The sequence below is a fragment of the Anser brachyrhynchus genome (genome assembly GCF_964034855.1).
Source record: "Anser brachyrhynchus genome assembly, chromosome: W".
Taxonomy (NCBI): domain Eukaryota; kingdom Metazoa; phylum Chordata; class Aves; order Anseriformes; family Anatidae; genus Anser; species Anser brachyrhynchus.
This window is the reverse complement of record NC_137704.1, coordinates 25135107-25160278: the sequence shown is the minus strand read 5'-3', so window position 1 is coordinate 25160278 and position 25172 is coordinate 25135107. Positions and strand designations below refer to the sequence as shown.

Sequence of the window (25172 nt, the reverse complement as noted above, 5' to 3'; positions counted from 1 at the left end):
TTTTTTTTGGCAGCTGATGACAATTAGACGGGAGAAGAGCTTTTTTTTCTGACAAAATGCTTATAACACATTTAGGACAGTATCTCAAGTGAGCCTAAAGATAGAACAGAAAGCGTTCCAAAGGGTTCTTCGGGAGGCAGTGGAAACCCAAAACACGTTTCAAATCCCACTTCCAGTGGCTTTTGTGACCACATCTGGCAGGGATTCGTCGCAGGCTAAAATAGTACAATAAGTCAGAAATAGCAAGATAGCTGCTAGCAGAGTGTATTTTTCCTTTCCTCTGTATTGCAGGACAGGGGGCTGCCTTTGATATGTTCTTTCTCCCCTATGGAAACAAAGCTCTTTCTATATTTCGGGTAGTTTGCCTGGAAGCCATTTAAACCAAACAAAATAGCTATTAGCCTGATGGTAACTGAGAGGCAGGACTCGGTCCTGACTTGTCACTGAAATCTGAAAATTCATCTCTCTAGAAAATTAGCGAGCTAATTTATGGCACGGAGGGAGCTTTTAATGGCAGTTTGTGTGTAGGTTTTCCCATGCCATCTGTAACCAGAGCTCTGTGCTTCGTTATAGGGCAATGTGTGGGGAGATGATGGCTGTGCCTATGGGGTCCTGAAGCAATAAATGGCTGTTATATGAAACACCACGCAAGTGCCATCACTCTTGGTTGCATAATTGAAGTATCCAGGGCTTCTGGTGCTTTGTTTGGCAATTATTTTATTTATCTTCAGTGTGAGATCTATTGCATTTGTCAACAGATACACAGGAGACTCAACAAAATCCTCGGTGGCAATTATTCACTTGGATCACCAGATATTCCCGCTGACCCTCTCCAGCAGCTTGCAGGGAATGTGTGAAATGGGAAACTTCCCCAGCCTCTCGTTCTTGCTGCAGAGACAGATTAAAAACCTGTCTTTCAGCTGCTTTGGTGACGACCGATCCCCCCAGCGCCTGTCATTCTTTGAAAGCTGCAATAAGCCACAGTTATCAAGATATTAACAAGAGATGAAACCATTTTCTCCCCAAGCAGCCCCAGCCCCTGCTACGTGGAGCTGGGACTCCATCTAATGCCAATTAATAACATTATTCTTGCTGAGCTGGCTGGTTCAGCCAGTTCAGTTCCTCCGGCTGCTCTTTAATACCAATTTCTCTCTTTAACCCCTGCAGGTAATCGAGACGGAGACCAAACTGGCTTCGGACCATGAAGATTTTGCATACAACAGTCTGAAGGTGAGCGAGGAGCTCGTACTTAGTGCTGGCTGGCCGTAGGCAGCTTGTGTCCTCCAAGCTCTTGCCCTGCTCTGCAATCCGTGTCCTTCCCAGGCTCTAAATCCCTACGTGTCTGCCTCCTTCCTTTTCTCCCTGTGACATACAGAGTGACCCAAACCTGCTAGGCTCCTCTCAGAACATCTGTGTGTCGTGTCCTCCTGCTCTGTCTGTACCCAAATTGTGGCTTGGCTGTTAGATTAATTCTTGTGTCCTGCTGATCCTTGGAAAACCAGCTTGTGAGATAGGTTTGTAAGGGATTTTTTTCTTTTGTAGTGCAAACGTGCATTTCAGATCCTTCTTCTCTCCCTGTCCCCGTAACAAATGTTGCAATACAAGGAACATACGTTACCCAGGATAACATCATACTAAACCATCTGACAGCAATAACACCCCCTTTTTGCTGTCTGCATCTCCTTAAAAGAACTGGGGAGAAAAATAAAGCAACCAAAAGAAATTAGAGTTGGAAAGGACAATACATTCAACCCTCGCCAAGAGCATACCTCTAGCAGTAGCTTTTTCTGGCACTTAGTCCATCCAGTTTTTAGGCTCGAAACGTGCTGTTTTTGTTGCACTTGCCAGACATGCTGTTTGTGGCTGAGGGAAGCCCTGCTGAGTTTCCTTAGTACCTCTGCGCGGCCCGCTGGAGCAGAAGCATGGCAGGAGCTTTAGGATCATTGCCCAAGTGTCTCCCTGTTGGTTAAACGTGGCCGTGAAGGTTTTAAGTCTGATCTTTGACTCGACCTTGTAAAGCAAAGCGAAGGTGCAGGTTGGAAGGGGAAAACCCTGATGTTACACTGCAAGAGCTCTTTAGGGATCTCCGGCACGGTGTTTTTTAAGGATCTCCAGCGCGATGTTCTCACTGTGGCTGTAGGAGAATGAGCTGCAGGTTGCAAAAATGAACAACCAGCTCTAAAAGCTTGCTTTAAATCCGTACAGTGCTCTGCGAGAGAAAGACGGACTCTGGTGGACCTGCTCACTCTTTTCTGGCAATTCCTCTTTTTATTCTGTATGCCGGGAAGGATGAGCTGGCACTTGACCACAACTCCTTGCTGGGTTGTATCTTGAGGCCAGCAGTTGCACAGACCAGCAGTAGCACGTGGGGTTTGGGGTATAACACACTGGGTGAATTCTGGTCTAGGAGGAACTGTAGAAAAGCCAGGAGCAGTTCCTTCAAATGACATCGTGGCAGGAAACGTATTCCTAAAGGAGAGGATTTTGCGTTCCCTATAGATGGGTTGATCTTAGAGAAACCACTAAAAAATAAAGGCAAATACAGCTCACCGGCCCTTTTTCCACTTCTGAATATAGGATGCTGCATAAAGTCCCCATCTGCAGTGAAAAAATAACTTAGAGCTAATTGTGAGTGCTCCTCAAAACTCCCTCCTCCCTCCACGACACGTGCTTCTGTGACTATAGCAAAGCTCTTCCACTCTTCTTGCATCCATTTCTCCTGCTAATTTGCATCTCAGAAATACACGGCTCCTTCGAGAGTCACGTGTAATCAAATTTATTTTTCCCCTGTTGCCAGCTTAAAAAGTTTTTATGTGGAGGAGCTGGGCTGAGGTGTGTAAAAGCTGCACGCGGTGAATTCCTCCTGTGGATGGATATTTAATGGTCTCCTTGCAGGAGAAAACAAGGTGCTGCTGCTCGCGGATGGCTGCATGGGCTTGGGTTTTGCAGCCTGAGCTGCTTCAGACGTGTTCTTGGTCCAGATTTTGGTGGAGGGGAAGGAGTGGGGCACAGTTTTTGCTTAGAGAGGCTCATTTGCGTAAGGATTGGGGTGTATTTTTTTTAATAGTGCTGCTAAGGAATGTAAAAAACTTGGGTTAACACCGGTATGTTTACAGCAGACATAAATTATGTGTCTAATGGATAAATAGAGTTTTTAGTTGCTGCTGTCCCAAAATGTGCCCAGCCAGGCGTTTGATTAGCCATAAAGTAGGGCTGGAGGATGGGAAACTCCTTGTTTATTCTCCTGGGGAGATCCTGATGGCAGGTGTGACCGAGAGTTATACACGTGCAACACAAAGTTCAGTGAAAAATGTATTTTCTGGATTGCTTTTTCTGGCTGGGGGAGCGGGAACGAAACCGAGAAGTCCTTGCACTGACTTTGTGCTCCTAGCAGGAGCGGAAAACATAGTTTGATTTCTCACTCCTCACATAGCTGGGATGTTCTTGAATTTGTAAGTTCATCACTAAATAAGCATCTATAAAGGGTGTATTTTTTTTTACTGTCAAGGTCCAGAAATAGAAGAGGGGATAAATTGCTGTCACAGCAGCACTAACCTCAGATTTATGTAGGTTCACCCTTCCAGTGCTGCTATCTAGGCATCTTGTAGATGCCTACAACCAGCCTGTAGAGTTACGAGTGTGGCTGACCTGCAAGAAAAAAAAAGCAAGCGAGGCTTCTCCAGCAAATAACAAAAACCATTTGGGTAGGAAATCAGTTAATGCCTTGCTTCTCCCCCTTCATCTCTCTGAGATTGACCAGAAAAGAGTTCAAAGGGAGTCAACGCTTGAGGAACCCAGCAAGAGTTAAACCCTTCTTGGTGAAGGTTTCCCATCGTGTACACGCTCTCCAGACTTCTTTTAGAAACCCTTGCTGAAAAGCTTGAGCCGTGGTTAATGTGGACGTGGAGGAATTGCTGGATCAGATGGATTTCTTACTATTTTTTTTTAATGACAGATGGCATTAAGTACCTTAATATGCTCTGTTAATGATGGTGTTTGCTCAGCCAGGAGCGGGCTGGCTGTCCAGATGCCAGATCAGCTATTCTGTTCACACCTCTGCTGCTATTTATAATTTGTAAGGATTTATAATTGTAACACCCGTTTCCTATGGAAATAAGGTTTGCACAGCTGTGCTAGCTACACTCTGTATAAATTGTATAAACTGCCCCCATCCCCCCCCCAGTCGCTTTCAGATTCATTAGCCAAAGCTGCTAATGAGGTAGATATCCCGTAGTTAACAAGAAAGCTGCGGGATGGGCCAGAAGGCAGTGGGGAGAGAGAAGCACCTGAATCTCCTGGGGGAGAGGTTGTGCTGTTGTAGACGCTGGAGAATCCACACGGAGCTCGGTCCCTAGGGAAGGGGAATCCACGTCAGTCAGAAGCCAGACACCGAGCTAGAGGCTGTCTAGCTGCCCGAATTTGTTATTCCTCTCTCTTCTACTGTCGTGAAAAAGCAAACGAGCCCTTCAGTTGTCTCAGCGAAACATCAACGCTCACGCGTCTTTATTCGGGGGGAGCAGTCGGCGTAAAACCTGGACGGCGTCGACCCCGTCTGTCAAATGCCAGCAGCTGACAAGATGCTGGGGAGAGAAAATCCTCCGACTGCAAACGTGATGGGGAGAATTACGGGTTGGGTGACAAAGGAAGATGCAGTGGGAATTCAAACCCAAGGGGATGTTGGCAATGGGAAGGGCCGTGTAAGACTGCACCTTGCGGCTTATCTAAGGAATGCCAGAAATGGATTAAGCATCGTGGGGTTTGGTGGTGATTTCTTGATCAAGAAGGAAAAGGGGCAGAGAGGAAAAAATGCGTTTGGGTTCTCTACTGGGTTGATTTTGTGTTTTAAAATGATGTCAATGAATAATGCCAATTCTCCTCTGTGTCAGCACGTAACATTAAATAGCACCAGGCTATTGATTGCAGCAAAAATCTTTTCTGAAGGCTGATTTGGGCAGGAATTGATGGTTCAGCTGGGATCATCAGCACGAGAGGCATCTTAGAAGCAGATGAGGCAGTCGACCCGTTGCTCGGCACTTTAGCTAAATCTTGTAATGGCTTGGTGTTTTCCAGAGACAAGAGCTGGAGTCGGAGAACAAGAAGCTGAAAAATGAACTTAATGAGCTGAGGAAAGCTATCGCAGACCGAGCAACCCAGAACAACTCTTCCCACGACGTTCAGGACAGTTACAATCTCTTACTGAATCAGCTGAAGTCGGCCAACGAGGAGCTGGAAGTGCGGAAGGAAGAAGTGCTCATCCTGAGGTCGCAGATAATGAAGGCAGCCCAGCAGAAAGAGCCGGGCAAAAATATGGTAAACGAGAGGATAATGGGATTTCTTCTGCTTTTTCCCATTCCGTCAAAACGGTGACATTTTGTGACAACCGGCCTATTCAGGAAGGAAACAGGATGGTGGAAAATTGTTTCTGGACCAAATTCTGATCGTGTGATGCTGGTGCAGTTGTAGTGTCTCTACTGGCATACAGGCAAGGGAAGAGCTTGACCCATCTCATGAAGGCTTTTTTATTTAGAGCCTGTTATGACCGAAGGGTGTGTTTTCTGATACTCTCGCTTGGGTTTTTTAATTCACCACTTTATCATCCCCTGAGGTTTTAGTATGTTTTTGTGTTTCGGGCCACACACAGGCACTCCTGATCTCCCTCCCGAGTTCTCTTCATCCTCCTTCCATCTGCTGATCCCTGCTGTTGCCCGCTTGCGTGTATGAATTTGTAGGAACCCTCTAGTCCGAGGGAGCTCTGTTACATGTGGGACTTGTTCAATTTTGGGAACCTTGAAAGACTGAGGGATGTTCAGGAGGTCACGCTGCTGTGTTTTTTGTGTCGAATTTAGGAGACCCTCACCAGCCCTGCCAGCTGGCCCAACAGTGACAAGCACATCGATCAGGAGGACGTGCTCGAGGCCTACCAGGGGATATGCGAGACGAACCGGTAAGCGTGGCCCAAACCCTTCCAGCAGTTTGAAGGACTGAGAAAAGCGTGAGAGACGGGATCCGGTCCTAAATTACCAAAACGTTTTGGAGAATTAGAAGCTTCTGGGTTCTGTTCTGGGGCTGGGGAAAAGGACAGGCCATAAAGATGGGACTGAAGATGCTGGTCTCCTCGTGGGTGAGGTGCCCTTGTCTTTGGGCCAGTGCCTCCCCAAGGGAAGGCAGATGTGGGATGGGTGGAAAAGCCAACGTGGAAGTGAGCAAAACTGGATTCGGGCTTGTATTGAGGGAGAGCAAAGGCAGGGATTGTGCTGGTAAGTTAGGGGTCTGTTTGAAGAGCTCCTGAGTGAGTGGTTTAGGGGAAAGCTTCCCTCTCTCCCAGCCTCTTTCCTCTCCCTCTGGCTCAGCCCTGATTTGGGGAGGGCTGAGCTTTCCCATTCTTTTGCTTCTGTGGCTGAAAAACTCACGGAAGCAACAGCTGAAAACCAAAACTCCTCTTCCAGTGCATAAACAGTAGCAAGAAGGAGGATTTGGAAAAATTGAGTTACTCATTTCGAGCAACTGCTCATGCTGTGCTGGGAAGGAATTTGTCACCATCTGTCTGTATGGTACCGTAGGGTTTATACTGTGAGGCGTTAAATCAATCCTTGCCACTATCCAGGAGGATATAAAGTAAAAAGATAGTGTCCTGCAAGAAGACAAAATTACATAGATTAAACCGCAAAGTCGTATGTAAAGTAAATGTTTATTTTCCCGCATGGGAATTGAATCTTTATCTCCTTTTCTCTACCTGTTTGTTTGACAAATACAGATATTTCCTACACAGTTTGCATTCAACGAGGTATTTGGAGGACGTAACCGTTGTGGATTAATGGCTTTTAACAAACACAGGGTGCTTTGCCACTTTGTAAACTGGCTGCAGTAGGTTGCTAGCACACCAGGCTGGGAAAGGCCGTGACTTAATTAGGATAAAAAAAAGTGTGATGGGGAATCGTTTGTGGTTTTTTTTTTTTTCACTTTGTTGTTACTGAATATTTGCGTTCCTAAAGTGAACTTGCTGAGCAAACTTTTAGCCCCCCTGCGGAGTAGGGATGAGGAGATTGATTGAAATAGTTTGCAGACCTAACTGCTGCAGTGAGGATTGAATCAAGCTCAGAAATCACCAGAAATGCTCAAACCACCCGATTTTCCACGATACTATGAATCTCTTTCCTTGCAAGTGCCACGAGTGAGCTGCAATTTAAAAATTCATGCGATGACCTCGGCAGTTTTTCGTCTCTTGAGGTTTGGGAGGGGAAATCTGCAGTCTCCAGGCTCCGTTTCCTATTACCCTCGTTTGCCTTTAATGTGAAGCTGGGCTGGCGAAACAGCTCCTGTAAAGCGGTAGCAGTAGCTCGAGGTATGATCGTCCAGGTTCTTGGTGGTGATTTATCCAGCAGCTTGTAAATCATCACCAGCTTCCCCGTGCTATGGTTCCCTGTGCATTCGTTTGGATATCGGGTAGGTTTATAAGCTGTAGGCTGGAGCTGATGGCAGTAAAACACGAACACAAATGCTCAGGGAGCACGGGCTGTTGTTTTTGGGGGAATATAAATTAACATTCCCTCCCCCCAGCACCAATCTGAAAAAAAAACCAAAAACCAACACAACTGCTTCCTCTTTAATCTTCATCAATAAATAAATATTTCAACGAGAAGCTTTTCTGGTGGGATTGCAATTCTGAAGTGGGATTGCAATTCGGAAGTAGGATCGATGAGCACGAGCCACTTTTTCAGTGAGTATTTCCATTTCTCTTTACCGTGATACCTCTCACTCTCACCCCTAACCAAAGGGGATGCTCTGACCGCTGGGGCAAACCTGCGGGTCACTCCTAGCTTGGAGTCATCGTATCTCAGCTGTTTAGGCTGGGACAAGCGTGGCTTTATTTTGGTGAGCATGCCAAATTTCACTGAATTCACCGAATGCCTGATTCATCTGGGAATTTAAATACAGCAGGAGGAAACCGGGAAAAGCTGCCAGGTGCTGCTAACCGAGCCCATGGAGCGGTTCTGTTTCTCCCTGCTGCTCTTGAGGGAAACCCTTTGATGCCAGGTCAAGGGGAAGCTTGAATTAAAAGCAGCCCCTTGTAAATGCAGTGAACTCAGCTTTTTTTTTCCCTCTTTTTTTTTTTTTTTTTTGACTTTCAGCAGCTAAAGAACAAAGCATCAAGTGAGTTTCCAGCTAATTTTCTGCTTCAACAACAGAGCGTAAACCTCAGTAGTCTCTTTGTTCCTCATTTTAGTTCTTGGGATCTTTCTTTCAAGGCTGTTTGATCTTGCTGGAAACACAGAGCCTACGAAAGACCAGGTGATGATGTTAGAGATAAGCGCAGCGTGCATGTTTAATCCAAAACAAATCTGCATTTTCAAGCGAAATGCCCCTTACTCTTAAGATGACAATGATCTGAAGACGATAAAAATGAACATCCCTGGGGTTTGGTACGCTCGCATCTCCTTTAAACTACTTGCATCAGGCTACACGGAGGGAAGGGAGGCACCTGGGGCAGGAATTCCTCTCCCTTGCAAGAACCCAGCTTGCCAAATTCAGGTTGCCTGCTGCTCTTCTAGGTGTGTATCTCCAGTCCATAAAGGAGAAACAAGACTTTGTGAATTGCATCCTTTCAATTCATTTCAGGCTAGTTTGAGTGAAGCATCTAGCATTTTAGGAAATGATTACGGCACGTGTGCTAATTAATCTAGTTAGCAAGAAAGGACCCCTATTGACTTTTCATGCCCTGGTCAATATGAACGTCTGGGTGAAGGGAATCTCAATGATTTGTAAGTCGGTGCCACGTTGATGAATACAAACCAAATGCTTATTTCCCAGGGCAGTTTCATCTTAGTATAATTGCACTCCCTTGAATTCCCAGGTTTTTGACTTGTAACGCAATCTGAAGACCTTTCCTGGGTTTTTGCTTGTTTTCAATGTCTAAATACATGTTCTGTTAGGGTCATCTGGACAACAAAAGACCTGACTAATAGATTAATGCAAACCAGACCAATAAAACTTCCCCCCGTATCTGTCGGACCACAGATCCTTTTGGAAACCTGCGATGCATGGGTAAAAATCGGGTTTTAATCAAAATTCATACGTGTGGCTTTACCAGATGGATTGGCCAGAAGAGTTGGCTGGTGTTGAACTGCCACTCCAGGACAGCAGCAGTGAGACGCTTCCTGGGTCCTTCTGTGGCAGTGCCACAACGCCCCCAAACCTCTCTAATTCCCCATATAGGGCTGATTAATGTCCATTATTGAGGTTTGCATCAGCAAGGGTGGATTCAAAGGCTTATCAGTCCAGGCTACAAGGGAACAGGTGACTTCAGTTGGCCTCCACTAGCAGTGCTGCATCCAGTGGTCCCACAGCGGTGCTCGAAGCGAGAAAATTGGATCTCATATGGATGCAAGAGAAGCTGGGGAAACAAATATCCAAGGGGGGTTTGGACCCGAGGCTGCACTAAAAAAAAAGGCTGATGTGTTTGGCTTGATGACTGAGGAAACCCTTGACTGAAATATATTCGGTTTTAGACCAGTGATATTTGCTGTAGAAGGAAGGAAATAGATGTCTTTTGCTTGATCAGAAAAATGTATTATTAGTGAAATGTGCCAGGGTACAGACGGTCTGGAAGAGAAAGGGGTGAAATCCCCACTTATGAGTGAGATGTTTCAAGCAGGGCTGGATGAAATACCCAAAAATATATTAGGAGGTACGTGAGCAAATAGCCCTTCCCTTTAGTCCTCGGCTTCGCTTTGCCAGACCCGTAGAGAGGTCTGCGAGAACAGAAGTGGTATAGAAGTACCAGCCACCCTTATTTTGGGGCGATCTTGAACCTGGTTCCTTGTTTTGTAACCTGAAAGAAGGGAGAAATCCCATCTGTGGGGTGTTCCGTGTACAGATCGAAATATGTTTTGTAGGGTGGTGGGAAAAGAGCTCAAGCCGTATAGATTTGCAGACAGAATGGGTAAGGGATGAGGAGGGAGAAAATAGGTCCAGCTGCTGTAAATACGGTTTAATTTAGGACGCCTCCAGCCCATCCAGGGGAAATGGGATAGCCAAAACCCCGTGGGCTGCTTTGAAAATGGGGAGTTTGCTGTTGGTGTGCAATAAAAATCGGGAAAATGGGTCTGTTTGCACTGAAATTTTAACATGGATTTGAACTAGCTGCCGTGGCTCGGGCTTCCCAGCTTTTTCTTGCAATCACGCGGGAAACAATTTGGAAATGAAACTCAGGCTTTCACGTCCAGAGATTGGACAAAAGACAACGTAACGCAAGTGTGCTTAAAAAAAAATGAAAAAATAAGGGTTCTGCTCTTCTTCCCCTTCTGTTTCAACTGACCTTTTGTCTCTCTCTGTCCTCTTGTTTCCTTTTTTCTGTCCTTTATTTCTAGCAAGACTGAGGACTGGGGTTATCTCAACGAAGATGGAGAGCTCGGCTTGGCTTATCAAGGTTTAAAGCAAGTTGCCAGGTCAACCGCTTTCTTTTTTTCCCCTCTTCTTCCTCTCCCCCTTTCACTTTCCGTTTCATTTCTTTCTTTTCCTCCGCCTGTTGCCCTCCGTGGGAGGAGCTGGAGGGGGGATATCTGAAGAGGGGGGATCTGAGACCCTCCTCTGATCTTTAAGATTTTAAATTTTTTCATAAAAAATGTTAAATGAGCTGATTGAAAACATTATTTAGAAGAAAAGTCATCATAACCTTTTGTATATCATCTAAAGCAGTCACACCTAGAGGGGTCGGGGTAAAACCAGGCAATAACGGGAAAAATAAATGGTGATTCCTTTATTTTTCAAAGGAGGAGCCCAAGTTCATAGAAGGAACACGTTCTTGAGGGTAGCTCATAGTTAATCCGAACGCACACGAAGAAATAAAATGAAAATGAGGCACTTAATACTTATTTCATGGCGGGCCTGTATTTTCCGAGCCTATTAAGGATATAAATTCCTGACAACATGATTACAAGGCTGGGTGCATTATTGTCTGTGTTTATATAGTTGGAAAAGATCCTTTTGTATCTCTGGCTGGAAAATGGAGGTTGCGAATGGGTTGTACAGATCTTTAAAAATAAAAAACAACCGCAACAAAACCCTACAAAGAAACATGTTTAATAAGGAAGTTCTTGGATTTTTTTTTCCCCTTTCTCATCTTCTTTCAAAATTGTTTCATCTCCAGTAGAGTAAATGAGAGATTAATGTGAGTTATAGCCACACTACCCCCTTGGTTTCATTTTTATAGGGAGGTTGACTGGAAATATCTCCCATGTTGGCTGATTTTGAAGGATCTTAACTCAAACAGCGGATACTGCCCCGATACGGAAATAAATTCCTGATGGCTTTGCTCCTTTTCTCAGGTTGCTGGAAGCACAGCTCCAGGATCAGAGAAGAGAGCACGAAGAGGAGGTGGAAGCTCTGCAAAACCAGGTGGATGCGATGAAAGAAGAGCTGGAAAAACAGCAGCAGGCTTTCCTGCAGACCCTGCAGCTCTCCCCGGAGGCTCAGGTGGAGTTTGGACTGCAGCAGGAAATTACACGGCTCACCAACGAAAACCTGGTAAGAGACTGCTGAGAAGGCACAGAAGAGACAGGGAACGTGAAGGGGAGGCACCTGGGGGTCTTCCAACCCTCCTAAAATCTCCGCAGGATCCTTCGGCATCTCCCCCTGGTGCTGCTGGTGCGCTTTGCAGCATCAATCCCCTTGAGCTGTTTGGTGCCAAAGGCTTTTGTCGCTCCTGTGTCCTTTATTCTTTTTTTCTGAGCCTGCCTACGTGTGGCACTGCCTACCAGAAGAGATCAGCGAAGTTGCTGGTGGCCCCTCTGCTCTGTGATTAGGCACTAAGGCAATGTCAGCCTTTCCTTTTGCTTCTAGTAACACAATTTTCCTCTATCAAAACGCTCGTATCGCGTGTTACTGATACACAGACCAGGCTGTGAGCTCCTGGCTGCTAGTGACTCCGACCTCAAACTCACCCCAAATGAGTTGTGCTTGTTCTTTTTATTTTTAAACCCTCTGCATCTTCCGTTTTCCAGGATCTTAAAGAATTGCTAGAGAAGCTGGAAAAGAATGAAAAGAAGCTGAAGAAGCAGCTGAAGATTTACATGAAGAAGGTCCAAGATTTTGAAGGTGACTTGGCTGGTGGTGGGGGGGGAATAGCACTCTGTTTTGGCTGCTTGGGCCAGCCTTGGAGGCTGCAGGTTTCTTTTCCTTCCCCCCCTTTCTTTCCCCCCGTTCTCTGTTGATGCTGTGATTAATCACAGAACCCCGTTCTCATGAGCTGATCTCTGAAAACGAGGCATTAAGGGAAATTAAGCCGAATAACTGGCGAATTTCCACGGCTGGCACAGCTGCTCTTTGTCAGTGTGCTTTGCATGCAGCAGGCTGATGGTTCCTGCTATACACGCGTGCTGGTCTCTTCCATTTTATTAACATTTTATGGGTGCACAGTGCTTAATATTGTGCCTTTGTGGTACTTAGTTCGGCTTTACAGCCAGCCTGAAGCTGAGATGCTTGGGTATTTTTCATTGCCAGGCTTTTTTTTTCCTCCCCCCCCCATGAAAATGATGTATTAAAAAGTTTCCCATGGGGTTACCGGTTACCACCTTCTAACTGCAGCCTGTAGTTCCTTGGAAAATAGCAAGTGACTTCATCTTTTACTCTTTAGGTCTGACTTCTGGGCTCGCTCTTTCTTTCAGTAGACTGGTAATTCAAGATGTTGTAACTCAGGACCTGCTTCTCCAATTCTCTTCAATTCAATTCTTCTCTTCAATTTTTATAGGTCTGTCTAGGCTAAAGGTTTTATTGGAAACTTTCTATAAAAGACAGTGGCCTGCTGCCTGCTCTAAGGCCAATGAATTTTGGAAATCTGGGACAAGATGCTTTACAAATAGTCCTCGGTCACCAGATGCTAATTTTCACCCTCGTTTCACCCTCCCTTCTCCTTACAGCGTACCAAGCCATGGTCCCGGAGGAGAGGAGACATCACGAGCGTAACAGGCAGGTTGCTGTCCAGAGGAAGGAGAAAGATTTTCAGGGGATGCTGGAATATTACAAGGAAGATGAGCCGCTCCTCATCCGAAACCTCATCACAGGTGAGGAATTTGCTCTGCTCTTGTCCGGCTCCTCCTGCTCTCACCCGGGAGAATTTGTAAATTTGACATCTCAAAACAGGCACGGTTTTTCTCAAATGAATCCTTCCTAGGGCCGCGTGTTTATGGTGATGACAGTTTTGGCAGGCAAAGCTGTGTGTTGCCTTACCAAGCAGATAACTGGCATGGATATGATCCTTAGGGGTAGAAAAAAATGGAAAGTGCAAAAAAAGGAGGCTGTAGATCCCAGAGCAAGCAGCAACTGATGAGCCTGAGAGAGCAGCAGAGAGGGATACAAGTTGCAGAGCCAAAATCTTAGCATCCTCAGGGGCGGGGGAAGAAGAGTTCGCCTGGGTACATCTGCTCAGGTGTTTCTGCTTCACCTGGCATCAGCAAATTTTAAGAGGATTTAAAAATAAATGTCAAACCTTCTAGATCTCAAGCCCCAGGCAGTGTCTGCTACCGTTCCCTGCCTTCCTGCCTACATCCTCTACATGTGCATCAGGCACGCGGATTACATCAACGACGACCAGAAAGTGCACTCCTTGCTCACCTCCACCATCAACGGCATTAAGAAGGTGCTGAAGGTAGGCGTTGGCTTCCTCTGTCTTAAAATGGTTGTAAACCACGTCAAAATGTCTGATGTTCAGCTCCCGTTGTGGTTTTCAGACGCGGTCACGCTTGAAACGATAGCTTCAAGATCTAGGCGGCGAGACTCCAAGCCATTTTGTCTTGCTGTGCCAGCTGCCCCCGTTGAAGGAGGGCCTCACGTGTATTTCATTTTGCTCCTCCAGAGACACAACGACGACTTTGAGATGACGTCCTTTTGGCTGGCGAATACGTGTCGCCTCCTGCACTGTTTGAAGCAGTACAGCGGAGATGCGGTAAGAAACTCGTAGCCGATCTGAAATGTTTTGGCATTCCTTCCGGGGGTGGTGTTCAGGTCCCCTGGGTCCTGGTGGCTTTGCTCTGGCAACGATTTGGGGTCATCTTTGACTTCCCTCCTTTCTTCTATTTGGATATAACGTGAGGCTGCTCCTAACAGAAGTCCGTGGGGCACTGCACACAGACAAGATGTTTGGAAGAAGAAACCAGCAACCTTGTAATGCACTTTTTCTGGATGATCCCCAGAAATTTTTGAGTTTCAAAGCCAGTCGTGCTATTTGATCTGTCAGAACAGGGGATTTCCTTCTGGTAGGCTGCTCTTGAAGGCCGTTTCCCTCAGTTTGGTAGGTCCCACAGCTTTTCTTTAACCAAGATTTTCTGACGAGGAAAAATGTTCCAAATCTTGCAATATTTTTGTGAGTGTTTCTATTGCTTTTTCCTGTTCAGCTAGTTCAAAATAACAACACTTACTCATACCATAATATTTCAGAAGGAAATCCTCTCGTTTCTTGCCACCTCAGTGTTTCGTCTTTCAGCTCTTTCCTTTATTTATAGCCGTATCTGATCCCTTCTGACAAAATCAGATCATCACAATCCTCTTGGTACGTTACACACCGCCATCCTTATAGCCATACGCTGTTGGTATTAAAATTTGTAGCATCACCCAGTTATGTAGTTTGTCATTCAGTCGTGACTCGTGCTAGATGCATTGAGCAATCAAGCTTTAGGAATAAAGAAAAATTGAGAATTTAAAGCAAAGTTTTCAAGCAACCAAATTTAAAAATTCAGATCATTCACGTGACGATGACCTCTGAGTCCTCTGGACCTCTGAGTTTTAAATGAAAGAGTAAAATTATTTAGTTAATACTCAGTTTATGCTCTAGTTTGCCCTCTTCTGCCTAGATAACAACATTACATTTAAACAAAGTCCTGCTCCAGAAAACAGCAGGGGAAAAAAAAAAAACTTTAAATTTCACATTCTTTGCCATGATTTGCTGTGTTAGCTGAAGCAGCTGTTTACAAATCCTTTTAGTATTACCTGTAGTTTGAAATCCATCCGACTTTTTTTTAAATATGTTTGAAAGAAAAACCCAAGCTAAATTCAGCAGAGCACTCCTATTAGTCAGGAAAACTGATGTATCTTGAGTTGATTTCAGAATTTGCATATTGTATTTTTGCATTTTGCCAGTCGGCAAACAACGAAGCAGTCGCACACCTCTTGTTTTGACACAGAATTGATAAGAGCATATAAACAGGCAATTACAGTGGCTGTGTTAATTACATAATTGTGTCACGTTTGCCTCCGCCAGCAGAGTTGGCATTAATGTGTAAGCCCAGAACTCAAGGCTGCAGCATCCATTTGCGGCATCAGAAATCTGCTGTGTTTTCAGCAAGAGGCAGGGAAAAAATCAGCTACGAGGGAGATTTTGGAACTTCAGAACGGTTGAAAATGTTGTCAAAAAACATCAGCACGTGGTTATCTTTTTTAAAAAAAATTATTTTCTAAAATTTTAGCCTCAAAATAATCGGTCTCACAAATAATTGTGACTCCCAGGGATAAGCAAATGTTTCCCAAGGGACTGCGGAGTCACTTTTAATTTCATTTCTATATTGAAAATTAATACAGATGTGGTTTTTCTTGCTAAAGATAAAATGAAGAAGTATCATTTAATGATGCTTTTTTAGCCTTCCTAGTTATAATTTATGACTGAGATAATCACACGTGATTTATGACTCTTGATTTCTTTTCCTATAATAGAGTTTCAAAATGCCCCCTGGTAACATATCTGGACGTGTTATGCTCTAAGGTGTTTTGTATTTCTTAATTTTTAATACGTACGGTTATTTTACTGGACTGCAGAGGGTTGGAATAACAAAACCAGATGTCTTAATCTTCTTCCTCAGGGTTTTATGACGCAGAACACGCCGAAGCAGAACGAGCACTGTCTCAAAAACTTCGACCTGACCGAGTACCGCCAGGTGCTGAGCCATCTCTCCACCCAGATCTACCAGCAGCTCATCAAGGTAGCGGAGGGCATACTGCAGCCCATGATCGGTAAGTTCCCAAAACGTTAGCTTTTAGGAGTGTTTTGTTTGTTCGTTTGGGTGGTTTGCTGCAGTTACATACTCCACGAGTGTTCTTCAGTCCTTTGTGCGGTGCGAGCAAGACTTCTTCCCAAAGGAAAAGCCTGCAGAGGCGCATGTTAGGGAAGAGAAACGAAAAGGTCCTCACGTCAGCAGTGTCCTGGAGTGGAGGAAGCAGACCTGAAAATAAGAATATGCGCTAGGGAGGAGTTTTTATCCCCAGCGATGGAAAATAGCTCCTTCCTTTCCGTTTGGGAGGTAGGGACAGAGGGGAGGTGGCGCTGGTGGTTCTCTACAAATGCTCTTCCCCTGCAGGTTTGCGGCTAAGCTTTTTATGGGCGGAGAAACTTATAAGGAGAGAGGAAAAGAAATGAAAGAGAAGATGAAGAACATCTGGTTTGCTTCGCAAGGGCGAATCAGTATGAGAAGGGTCATCTCCTCAGCTAAATCTGGCCTCCTCCTTGCTGAGCTCATGGCGGGGGCTGTTCTCAGCGCTTTCCATCTCACAGCTGGAGAGCTGCTGGTATTTTCCTCGAGCTCACAGCCTGGACCCCGCTAAAGCTGGGACTCTTTCCCTTCGCCCTCTGAGTGTCATTGCACACGCTCTGGCTGTATCTGACAGCGTTACCTCCTACCACGGCTGCATATGCCCTGCTCCTTGCAGAAAAAGTTGTCGTGTTCAAGTATCAGCGAGCCAGGCTGTAAGAATTTGTGACGTTTAATCTGTCTTCGTTTAATCTGTCCTCATTTCTCCGAGTTCTCTGCGCCAATTAAGGCTCTGTGGTAGGTGTAGAGGGAGAATTGATTACAGCTCGAAGAGTTCCTGCAGCGTGGTAACTTATTTCTGAGTAGTAAGGCCAAGGAAAAAAAAAAAAACATGATCTTGCGGGTATTCTGTATGCTTCAGCTATGTCATCCTACCACAGATAACTAGCAGTGCATGGATCTGTTCTCCTTTCAAACCTCTAGTGATTATTAAATGGTCGTCTCCACTGATTTTTTCCCCTTTTTCAGTGTCTGGGGTGTTGGAATATGAGAGCATCCAGGGGCTTTCGGGAGTGAAACCGATGGGCTACCGGAACCGCTCGTCCAGCATGGAAGACGGCGACAACTCCTACAGCTTAGAGGCCATCGTTCGCCAGCTCAACACGTTCCACACCACCATGTGTGAGCACGGCCTGGACCCCGAGATCATCCAGCAGGTCTTCAAGCAGCTCTTCTACATGATCAACGCCGTTGCCTTGAACAACCTCCTGCTGCGGAAGGACGTCTGCTCCTGGAGCACGGGCATGCAGCTAAGGTGAGACGAGGGATCGGGCTGAGGATGGGCCCGCTTAAGTAAATTTTGTTAATTTCCTAAGTGGGAAATGAATTCTGAATTAAAATCATTTTGCAGAGGCTATCTCCGGGGTGTGCTTTCCCCACGCTTGCCTCACCCCGCCAGAGCAGGAAGGCTGCACATCCACCGGAGGGGAGGCAGGACGGGTTGCTTAATGGGATGGAGGAGCCTCCTCGGTTCCCTCCCAGTGCCACGTCTTCTCTTTTTAATCCAGCAAGCACTCAGAGGCTCCGATTCTGCAGGTGGATGCTAAAGGCAGGCCCCTGTTGCTGGGTGTGAAGGGCTACAGACCTCACGGGAACTGTAGGCAAGCGGCAGAGTGGGGACGGGGCTGGGATCCGGGACCCGTGTGCCCCAATCCTGTCTCAACGCGGTGTTGAGATGAGGACTGAAATCCCAAAGGGACAGCTAGTGCAAGCCTGCCAGGAAGAGGTCATCAATATTTATTAGCCCTGGCATAAATGTATCAACTTCCTTCTCACTGTAAATGATTTAAACCTTCCCTTCGCCACCCCTTCCCCATCCCACAGGGGATTCTTTGCGTGCTGCTCTTCAGCCTGAGAGTGGGTGCAGACAGATATTGTCAAAGGTACTCGGGTACCTCGCAGGATTTTGTTAGTGGTTAGAAGCTCGTTAGGAGCTTTTTTTTTTTAGGGGCTTATAAAATTTGGATGTATCTGAGTGCTGTAGGAAATGACATCCCTTGTGTTACGTGGCTCATCTATTTCTAAGGTACACAGAGCATAAATTTTGCTTTGAGCTGTAGAGTATTAAGCTTTGCTCTGGTTGTCTTATGCCATGTGAATCACAAATATGCCTCAAAAATCCCAATATACCAACGCTGCAAGATACCCTTAAGCCTCGTGAGTGATTTCTGAGATGCTACGTCTTACCTCTCAGCTCGCCTCTTCCCTTTGTTGCTCCCCCAGGTTTAACATAAGCCAGCTGGAGGAGTGGCTGCGTGGCAAGAACCTGCAGCAGAGCGGAGCCCCACAGACTTTGGAGCCCTTGATTCAGGCAGCCCAGCTCCTGCAGCTGAAAAAGAAAACCTCGGAAGACGCCGAGGCCATCTGCTCCCTGTGCACAGCGCTCACGACGCAGCAGGTGGGGAACAGGAGGGTGCGCGCCAGGAATCAGGGCAGGTGCCGCCCCAAACGAGCGTGTCTCCAGTTCGCTCCTCGCACCCTGCCTGTGAGCAGGATGGAGCCCTCGGTGTGGGAACGCTGCGAGGCAACTTCTGGCCGCCCTGCTGGGCGTTTGGTGCCCGCAGAGTCCGGCGTAACCAGGGCAAGGCCAGCGATCTGCTGCAGGAACCACGGGGATAATCCAGCAGCTTGGGGATTTAGCGGAAAAACACCTGGAGATCGTTCCTAGGCGCTAACAGTGCTGCTGAGCCGCCAGCGACTCTCCGGTGTGAAGTAGATAGGTTCAGAGGAAGCTTTCAAAAGCCAGCTCGTGGTACAAGCCAGACCTTTTAGGTTTTATGGCAGGCCATAAACCCACCTGTTGTCTTGCTGGGTTCTTAACCTGCGGGTTGCCCTGCACAGATTTGTGTTGGGGGACCGAGGAACCAGCGTGATAATCGTGCTGTCTCCTAGGCAAACAGGCATACTGTAAGCAATGCTTATAAATGTGCAGAGCACACCACATCTCTCCCTCTACGTGTAAATTTAGCTACTGCATTTCATCAGTTCTGTGCAGATTTCTCCCAGTTCTGCTCCTCAGTGAGGTCACGGGAGGTTTGCTACGGCCATGCCTTGGCACAATGTTAGCGGTGCTCCGTGGTATGGAAAATTTTGGCTTCTTACGATTGCCTGTAATCCTATTTTGTTTCCAACAGATTGTAAAGATACTTAATCTCTACACTCCAGTGAATGAGTTTGAAGAACGGGTGACAGTAGCTTTCATACGAGACATACAGGTAAATCAGAAGGCTACGAAATGGAAGAGACAATAATGATTTAATATATAATATCTATGTTGTTACAAATAACTCAGGTGTTTTGTAACGGGTACTGCTGCTGCACGTTGTCCTGAACTTAGTGCTGTGTCGCAACACACAGCTTCGGGGTTATCCAGGCTGTTAATCACAAAGGATTGAAGACCAAGATAAGCAGCGAAATTCCCAGCTCAGACAATTTTGTAGCATGCTGGGATGCACGGTAACAAGCAGCACAAGCCCACGAGAAATTTTATTGTCAGAACAAGGTGCCAGTACGATTAGACCCCTTATTAAGAAATTTATTTATAATTTGAACGGGTTTACTCATTTGGACTTTAGATCCCAGATTTGACTTTGGGAGCAGAAAAGTTTCTTGGGGGGCATGATCATTAGTAGCAACACGACTCAGAAGTCAGGTTGCAGGAGCCAGCGAAGCGTCACTGAAATAGTTACCTCTGACATACAGATCAGAAATGGGCAGCTAAAGGGAAAAAAACAAATAAATGAAAACCAAAGGGTAGGCAGACATCTGATGTTTGTAGGAAGGGTGCTGCAATAGAAAAGCAAAATAGTTCTCAGTGGTTTTTGCGGTATCTCTAAAACTGCTATCAATTCAGAAAATCCCTTTGTAAATATGTTCCATGCTGTCAGACCCAAATTCGTAGGAGAAAGTGAAATCTGTGTAATTTAACCAGTGCATTTAACTTGAGTCTTTATAGTTATTTAAGGCACGGGATGTTTCAGGTTATATTATCGAGCTCCTACCCATAAACCAAGCTTCCCCTTGGGCTGGAAACAGAATCCGTCTCTCTAGTATCCCTTTTGTAAACATACACTCGCAAACCTTTGATTATATTAAACACGGCAAACGCCAAGGAAAGGCAGTGACTGAAACTAAACGTTATGTTTTCTTCTTACACCTCCTAGACGCATTTGCAAGAGCGAAACGACCCCCCGCAGCTGCTGCTAGACTTCAAGCACATGTTCCCCGTTTTGTTCCCCTTCAACCCTTCCTCCATAACGATGGACACTATTCATATTCCGGCTTCTCTCAACTTGGAGTTTCTCAATAAAGTCTGAAGAAAGCATCATTAAAGCCTTCGCTCGTACCTAGAGGCCTCCGGCAAAGAAAGAAAAACCGCAAAAGAAATGCGAGGAGCTCTTTAAATATGGACCAAACAGGTTTATGGAAGAGCCAATACACAGTAATAAATGGATGTTAAGCTGTACAGTAAAAAAAGAGACTGATCTGTATGATTTTTTTGGTAATTCACATCTCAGAATAAGGATACTTGAAATGTAGATTCATTTTTTACTGCTTAATTTTATGTTGACGTAGTTCAAAGCCCATAACAACCTCCAAAAGCCACTAACAAAAAGAACGGTGAGTGGGAGACAACTTATTTTGACCTTCATAGGTGTCTGTGAAGGAATGACAGTTCAAAACAAAATCTGAGACACGCTACCTTCAAGGACGTGTGGTTTGCCTAATAACTAGGTGGTGTGGATGTGCTAATAACGGAGATACACAATTCTGTCTCTTCTTCTTGCTCGGAGCTGTATTGTAAAAGTGATTTCAGAAGGTGCAAATACGTATTTATGACACCGGTTAAGGTCACACTTGTTTCCACTGATGCGTGATTTGAGAAATGCTGTTGTTCGAGCTTCATGTTGTGCATCTCTTACTTACCTGCTTCAGAGGAATCAAAGAAATTGGCAGTTTGGCCTCTTTTGCACAGATAAGACACGCCAATGCAACCCAGTTAAATAATTAGGTCCTCAGTCCTAATCACGTTCAGTGGATTAGTCCTAGCCGTAGCAGTCAATGGAAAAATACTGTGCGATTCAAGCAATGTTTTAAGACAAAAAAAAAAGGTAAAATGTAGAAAAAATATAATTGTAAACCAGTATGTTAGTGATGTAAGCCAATTCTTTAAGAGTAAACAAGAAGATCTTGATCTTCTTAAATTGATAAAAAAAGCCTTAAATTGATAAAAACAGCGATCAATCTGAATTCTAACCATCAGGATTTGTTTGTGTAGCTTATAAATTAAAACAGGCGAACCCTCTGACGTCCCCAGGTAGGCACTGAGAGGGGACAGCTACTCACAAAAGCAGCAACTGAATTTTCTCGGTATGTACTATAAGGTGTTTAAGAAAGCAGAAAGCCACCAGCCTTGCAGAAAAGAAGGTAAAAAGGAAAAAAGGTTGGGTTCCTGGGGCTGCGTGATGCCATACAGTAATGCTGATTGCCTTCAGTCCATAAATTAGGACTACACTTCTGTGGGGTGATCCTTCTGCCACAGCTCAGCGTGCCAAAAGGCAGCCAGGAAATTTAGAAGCAGTGAAAGGAAATTTAGGAGCAGTGAAATGCTCATCTTTGTGTTGCGAGCATTTTTGGCCTTTCCACTTCCGTAATGGTCGTACCTACGTAGATGTTAACTTATTTGCTTTTGGGGTTGCCGTTTCTGTAGTCTCAGCAATTCTGTCCCCGTTAAGAGCTTTCAGAAAACCTCTCTGCACCCGATTGCGTTCAGTTGGTCTAAATCATATCCAAACAGCGAATTTCTGATCGGGCATCCTGTCAGCTTGGAGTATTAAAAATAGAATGTAAGGTCTCTTAAAGATTGACGCCGCTGAAACCTGCCATGCCGCAGGCACCTTTTGAGATAAGGTGTGTGTTTTGATTTAAACACCGTGTATATAATCGATGTATATACAAATTGTAATAGACCTGTATGTACTATATGTGTATATTACTATCAAAAAGCACATTTTTAAAGAAAAAAAAAAAAAAAGTTGAGTGCTGTTAAGAAATACATTGGTCTATGCCTGTGTTGTTTCACATGGATGATGATTTAGTACGCCTGTTACCAGTGAAGGACAGACTTAAGGTCATTCTCTAGGGAGAAGTTACCTTTCCTTCTAACCATCACCCAGCTAATTACTGAAGAAAATCGATTGCTTGTATAGTACCAGCACTACCTCCAAACTATAGTCCTTGAGCATTTGCATCTGCTACGTATGTTCAGTAGTGCCTTCATCGCCCCTTCGAACACAGTAAGGATGACACCGCCATTTTGCTGTGTCCAGCAAGCCCATGCTCTTCTGCCACTTGCTCATCTGCAACATTTTTATTTATTGTACCTACCTCTTTTCACGTTTTGCAAATGAATGCGTTTTGTTTTTTTTTTTTCCAATGCTCTGAATTTAATTTTTGATGATGTTTTATTCCTTTTTCCATCCTGTAGTAGTCACAATACATTTAAAAAAAAAAAATCAAAGCAGAATTTACTCTTTCCATAAGACAGTTATAACACAGTGCTATTTCTCAGAATTCACCTTAGGCCGGCAGTTTCCTCTCAGGCTCTTCTGGTCTCTACCTCTCTCTGCTGTAAATTATTCAGTGTACAATTCCCAGCAGGCTGATTAAACCAATGCTCATCATTCAGACTAAATGACAGGTTGCTGCAGCATCCTCTTCTGCAATGATTTTGGTACTGATCACAATCACAAACGTGGTTAATGCTCTTCTAGGGGATAACGGTCTTTCACTGGCTTTTCCGGGACCATAATTTATATGTACAACAAAGATTTTCTTAAAAAATAAACAAACCAACAACGACAACTCTTAGTATGTACAGATAGAAACTGGGACTTGATGTCCTGGTCTGTAATAATGTAGCTTACCCATTAAAATCCATCTGGAAGAGGACTCTACTAAATATCTTTAATATATTTTCATCTTTTCAGTTTGCACTTTTTAAAACTTGTCTTTAAATATTAATTTTGTTAAATCATTACGTTCGAGCATGCCTTTCTTTCCTCAGATGGGCGCTTCTTTATTTAAAGTATACGTTCAACACAAAGCATGGCTTTCAGAAAGCTGGCTGTTTTCCAGGTCCGCCTTTATTTTTAAATATCGATTCTGAAGTCGAGCATTTTCCCTACTGTGTGCCTTTAGCTGTTACTAAGGGAACTGACTTCTCAACCACCGTTAAACTGTGGGAGGTTTTTTTTTATTATTATTCTGCCACAAACAGTTTTCTGTGGAGTTGTAAGTCCACTTATAAAATCTCTCCGAGAAGGTCTACAAAAACACTTAAAAATTCCTAGGAAAAGACAATATTGAACCATATTGATTTTTGCATGTATAATGTACCTCTGAAGAACACTACTGGCAGTCAAAAAACAAGTTAAAAACAAAATACAAACTACACACACCACCACCGAACCAACACCTCAAAGGCAAGTTCAGGTTTGTGCTGTCTGACCTATGAGAAGTGTCTAGGACAAAATACACATTTCATTTCCAGCTGAAACTTGACTTTATTTTATTCTTTTTGCTTTTTCTTTTTTCTTTCACTGGCAGTTTTGTAGCTGCGGTTGCTTATCTTTCAGCTAGTAAGGCTGTTGTAGTTGTCGACTGTAGAAAAGAACGTTAAACAATGAGAATTAAGTTATTAGAATTAATTTATGCAACTGTAAATCAAACATTTTTTGTTTACACAATTTATCTAACGGCACTTCTACGAGTGAAACAACAAAATGTGGGTGTATTGCAGGCAACAAGCATACGCAGTGGCTGCTACCTTGCCCGGTGACTTGAACATTGAAATCACAACGTATCTAAAGCCTTTGCAATATCTGACCCTCAATTCGCGTGACTTGCAAAAGATACAAGTGTCAAGGATGCACTTGAAACAGCCGGTCCTTTTCCTCCCTTTTCAACCATAAATGAGCAAGACTATGCAAACTCATTCTTCCGGACCGTTTAACTGAAAAATTAACATTTTACCATCGCATATAAGTATGATAATCTAATTAAAATGAATTGCATGAGCTGCCATGAAACCTATTCCTCCAGCTTCATTGATTCACATATATTGCAGTCATAAATTATTTCTTCCCGAAAAAAAGTTACAGCACTGTAGATGTAAATTAAAATAATCCAGAAGACATATGCCCCGACAAGCATACAATTTATTTCAAAAGGTAAATGCCAGTGGACTAAGGCTTTCAAATTAAGTTGAAATTAAAAGAAAACAAATTATCAAAAATGTTTATTATTATTGTAGTGCAATATCTATTTTTTTGGGGGGTGGGGTGAAGTCTAATTACTTTAACAAGCAGAAGGTATAGCTGCTCTAAAAGAAGTTGAATGATATACAGGAGCGAATGCTGTAGACGAAATACTACTGCTTGTAAAATATTTTTCCATTTTGAACAAATCTGTAAACTACACCTCTGTTTATAAGAAAAATGCTTGTAATAGTCACTGTAATATTCCGCTGTGGATAAGAAAAAATGTGAAATAAACACTTTTGAAGAAATCGTGACTTGGTCAAAAATGGACTGTATTAAATACACATTTCAGTACTTGCTTCATACATCGGAAACATTGATATTTCTAATTTACAAACACAAAGAGCCTGAAACCTTTTACTTATGACTTCCAAAGCTTTAGAAGTTGTGACAACTTTAGAGATGTTTACATATTGTGAGGTAATGAAAAGCCAATTGAGCGTGAAGTGTTACGGCCTTGTAAACCAATGCAGAGGAGCTGAGGCAGTGCCAGCCCTTGTGTATGTGAAGTGAGACAATTCAATGGCAAAGAGAGAAAGTAAAGTAGAACATTTTTTTCCTTTTGCTTATGTTTTTCCCCTTTTCTCTCCCCTTTTCCTCCTTATTTTATTTTTTTAAGGTTAGGTTACAGGTACATTCACTGGTCTCCAGATTCATTGAATCATCGGAATTACGTCGGCAAAGCAGTTGAAAGACATTTTGAATAGGACACTTTTCATATGGAAAATCTAGAAGAAAAATGTTTTAAATTCCTTCATTGAAGACCTATGGCATTTTTTCT

General features: G+C 44.2%; 1 protein-coding gene across 5 annotated transcripts in view; it reads left to right on the top strand.

Annotated features, from left to right (window-relative positions):
- The window catches only part of MYO5B (myosin VB), a 90478-nt gene extending 65839 nt beyond the window's left edge, over positions 1–24639 (top strand). For 4 of the 5 annotated variants that reach the window (XM_080572042.1, XM_080572041.1, XM_080572043.1 and 1 more), the window contains 13 exons: positions 1168–1230; positions 5071–5310; positions 5847–5944; positions 11325–11523; positions 12000–12093; positions 12915–13058; positions 13491–13642; positions 13850–13939; positions 15846–15996; positions 17040–17325; positions 18294–18468; positions 19205–19285; positions 20234–24639. In XM_080572042.1, the coding sequence (XP_080428168.1) occupies positions 1168–1230; positions 5071–5310; positions 5847–5944; positions 11325–11523; positions 12000–12093; positions 12915–13058; positions 13491–13642; positions 13850–13939; positions 15846–15996; positions 17040–17325; positions 18294–18468; positions 19205–19285; positions 20234–20386 (1926 nt within the window). In that variant the 3' untranslated portion in view covers positions 20387–24639. Of the gene's footprint in view, positions 1–1167; positions 1231–5070; positions 5311–5846; positions 5945–10367; positions 10446–11324; positions 11524–11999; positions 12094–12914; positions 13059–13490; positions 13643–13849; positions 13940–15845; positions 15997–17039; positions 17326–18293; positions 18469–19204; positions 19286–20233 lie in introns of all 5 variants that reach the window. The other variant, XM_080572045.1, reaches the window with a different exon arrangement.
- Positions 24640–25172: the final 533 nt, after the last annotated feature.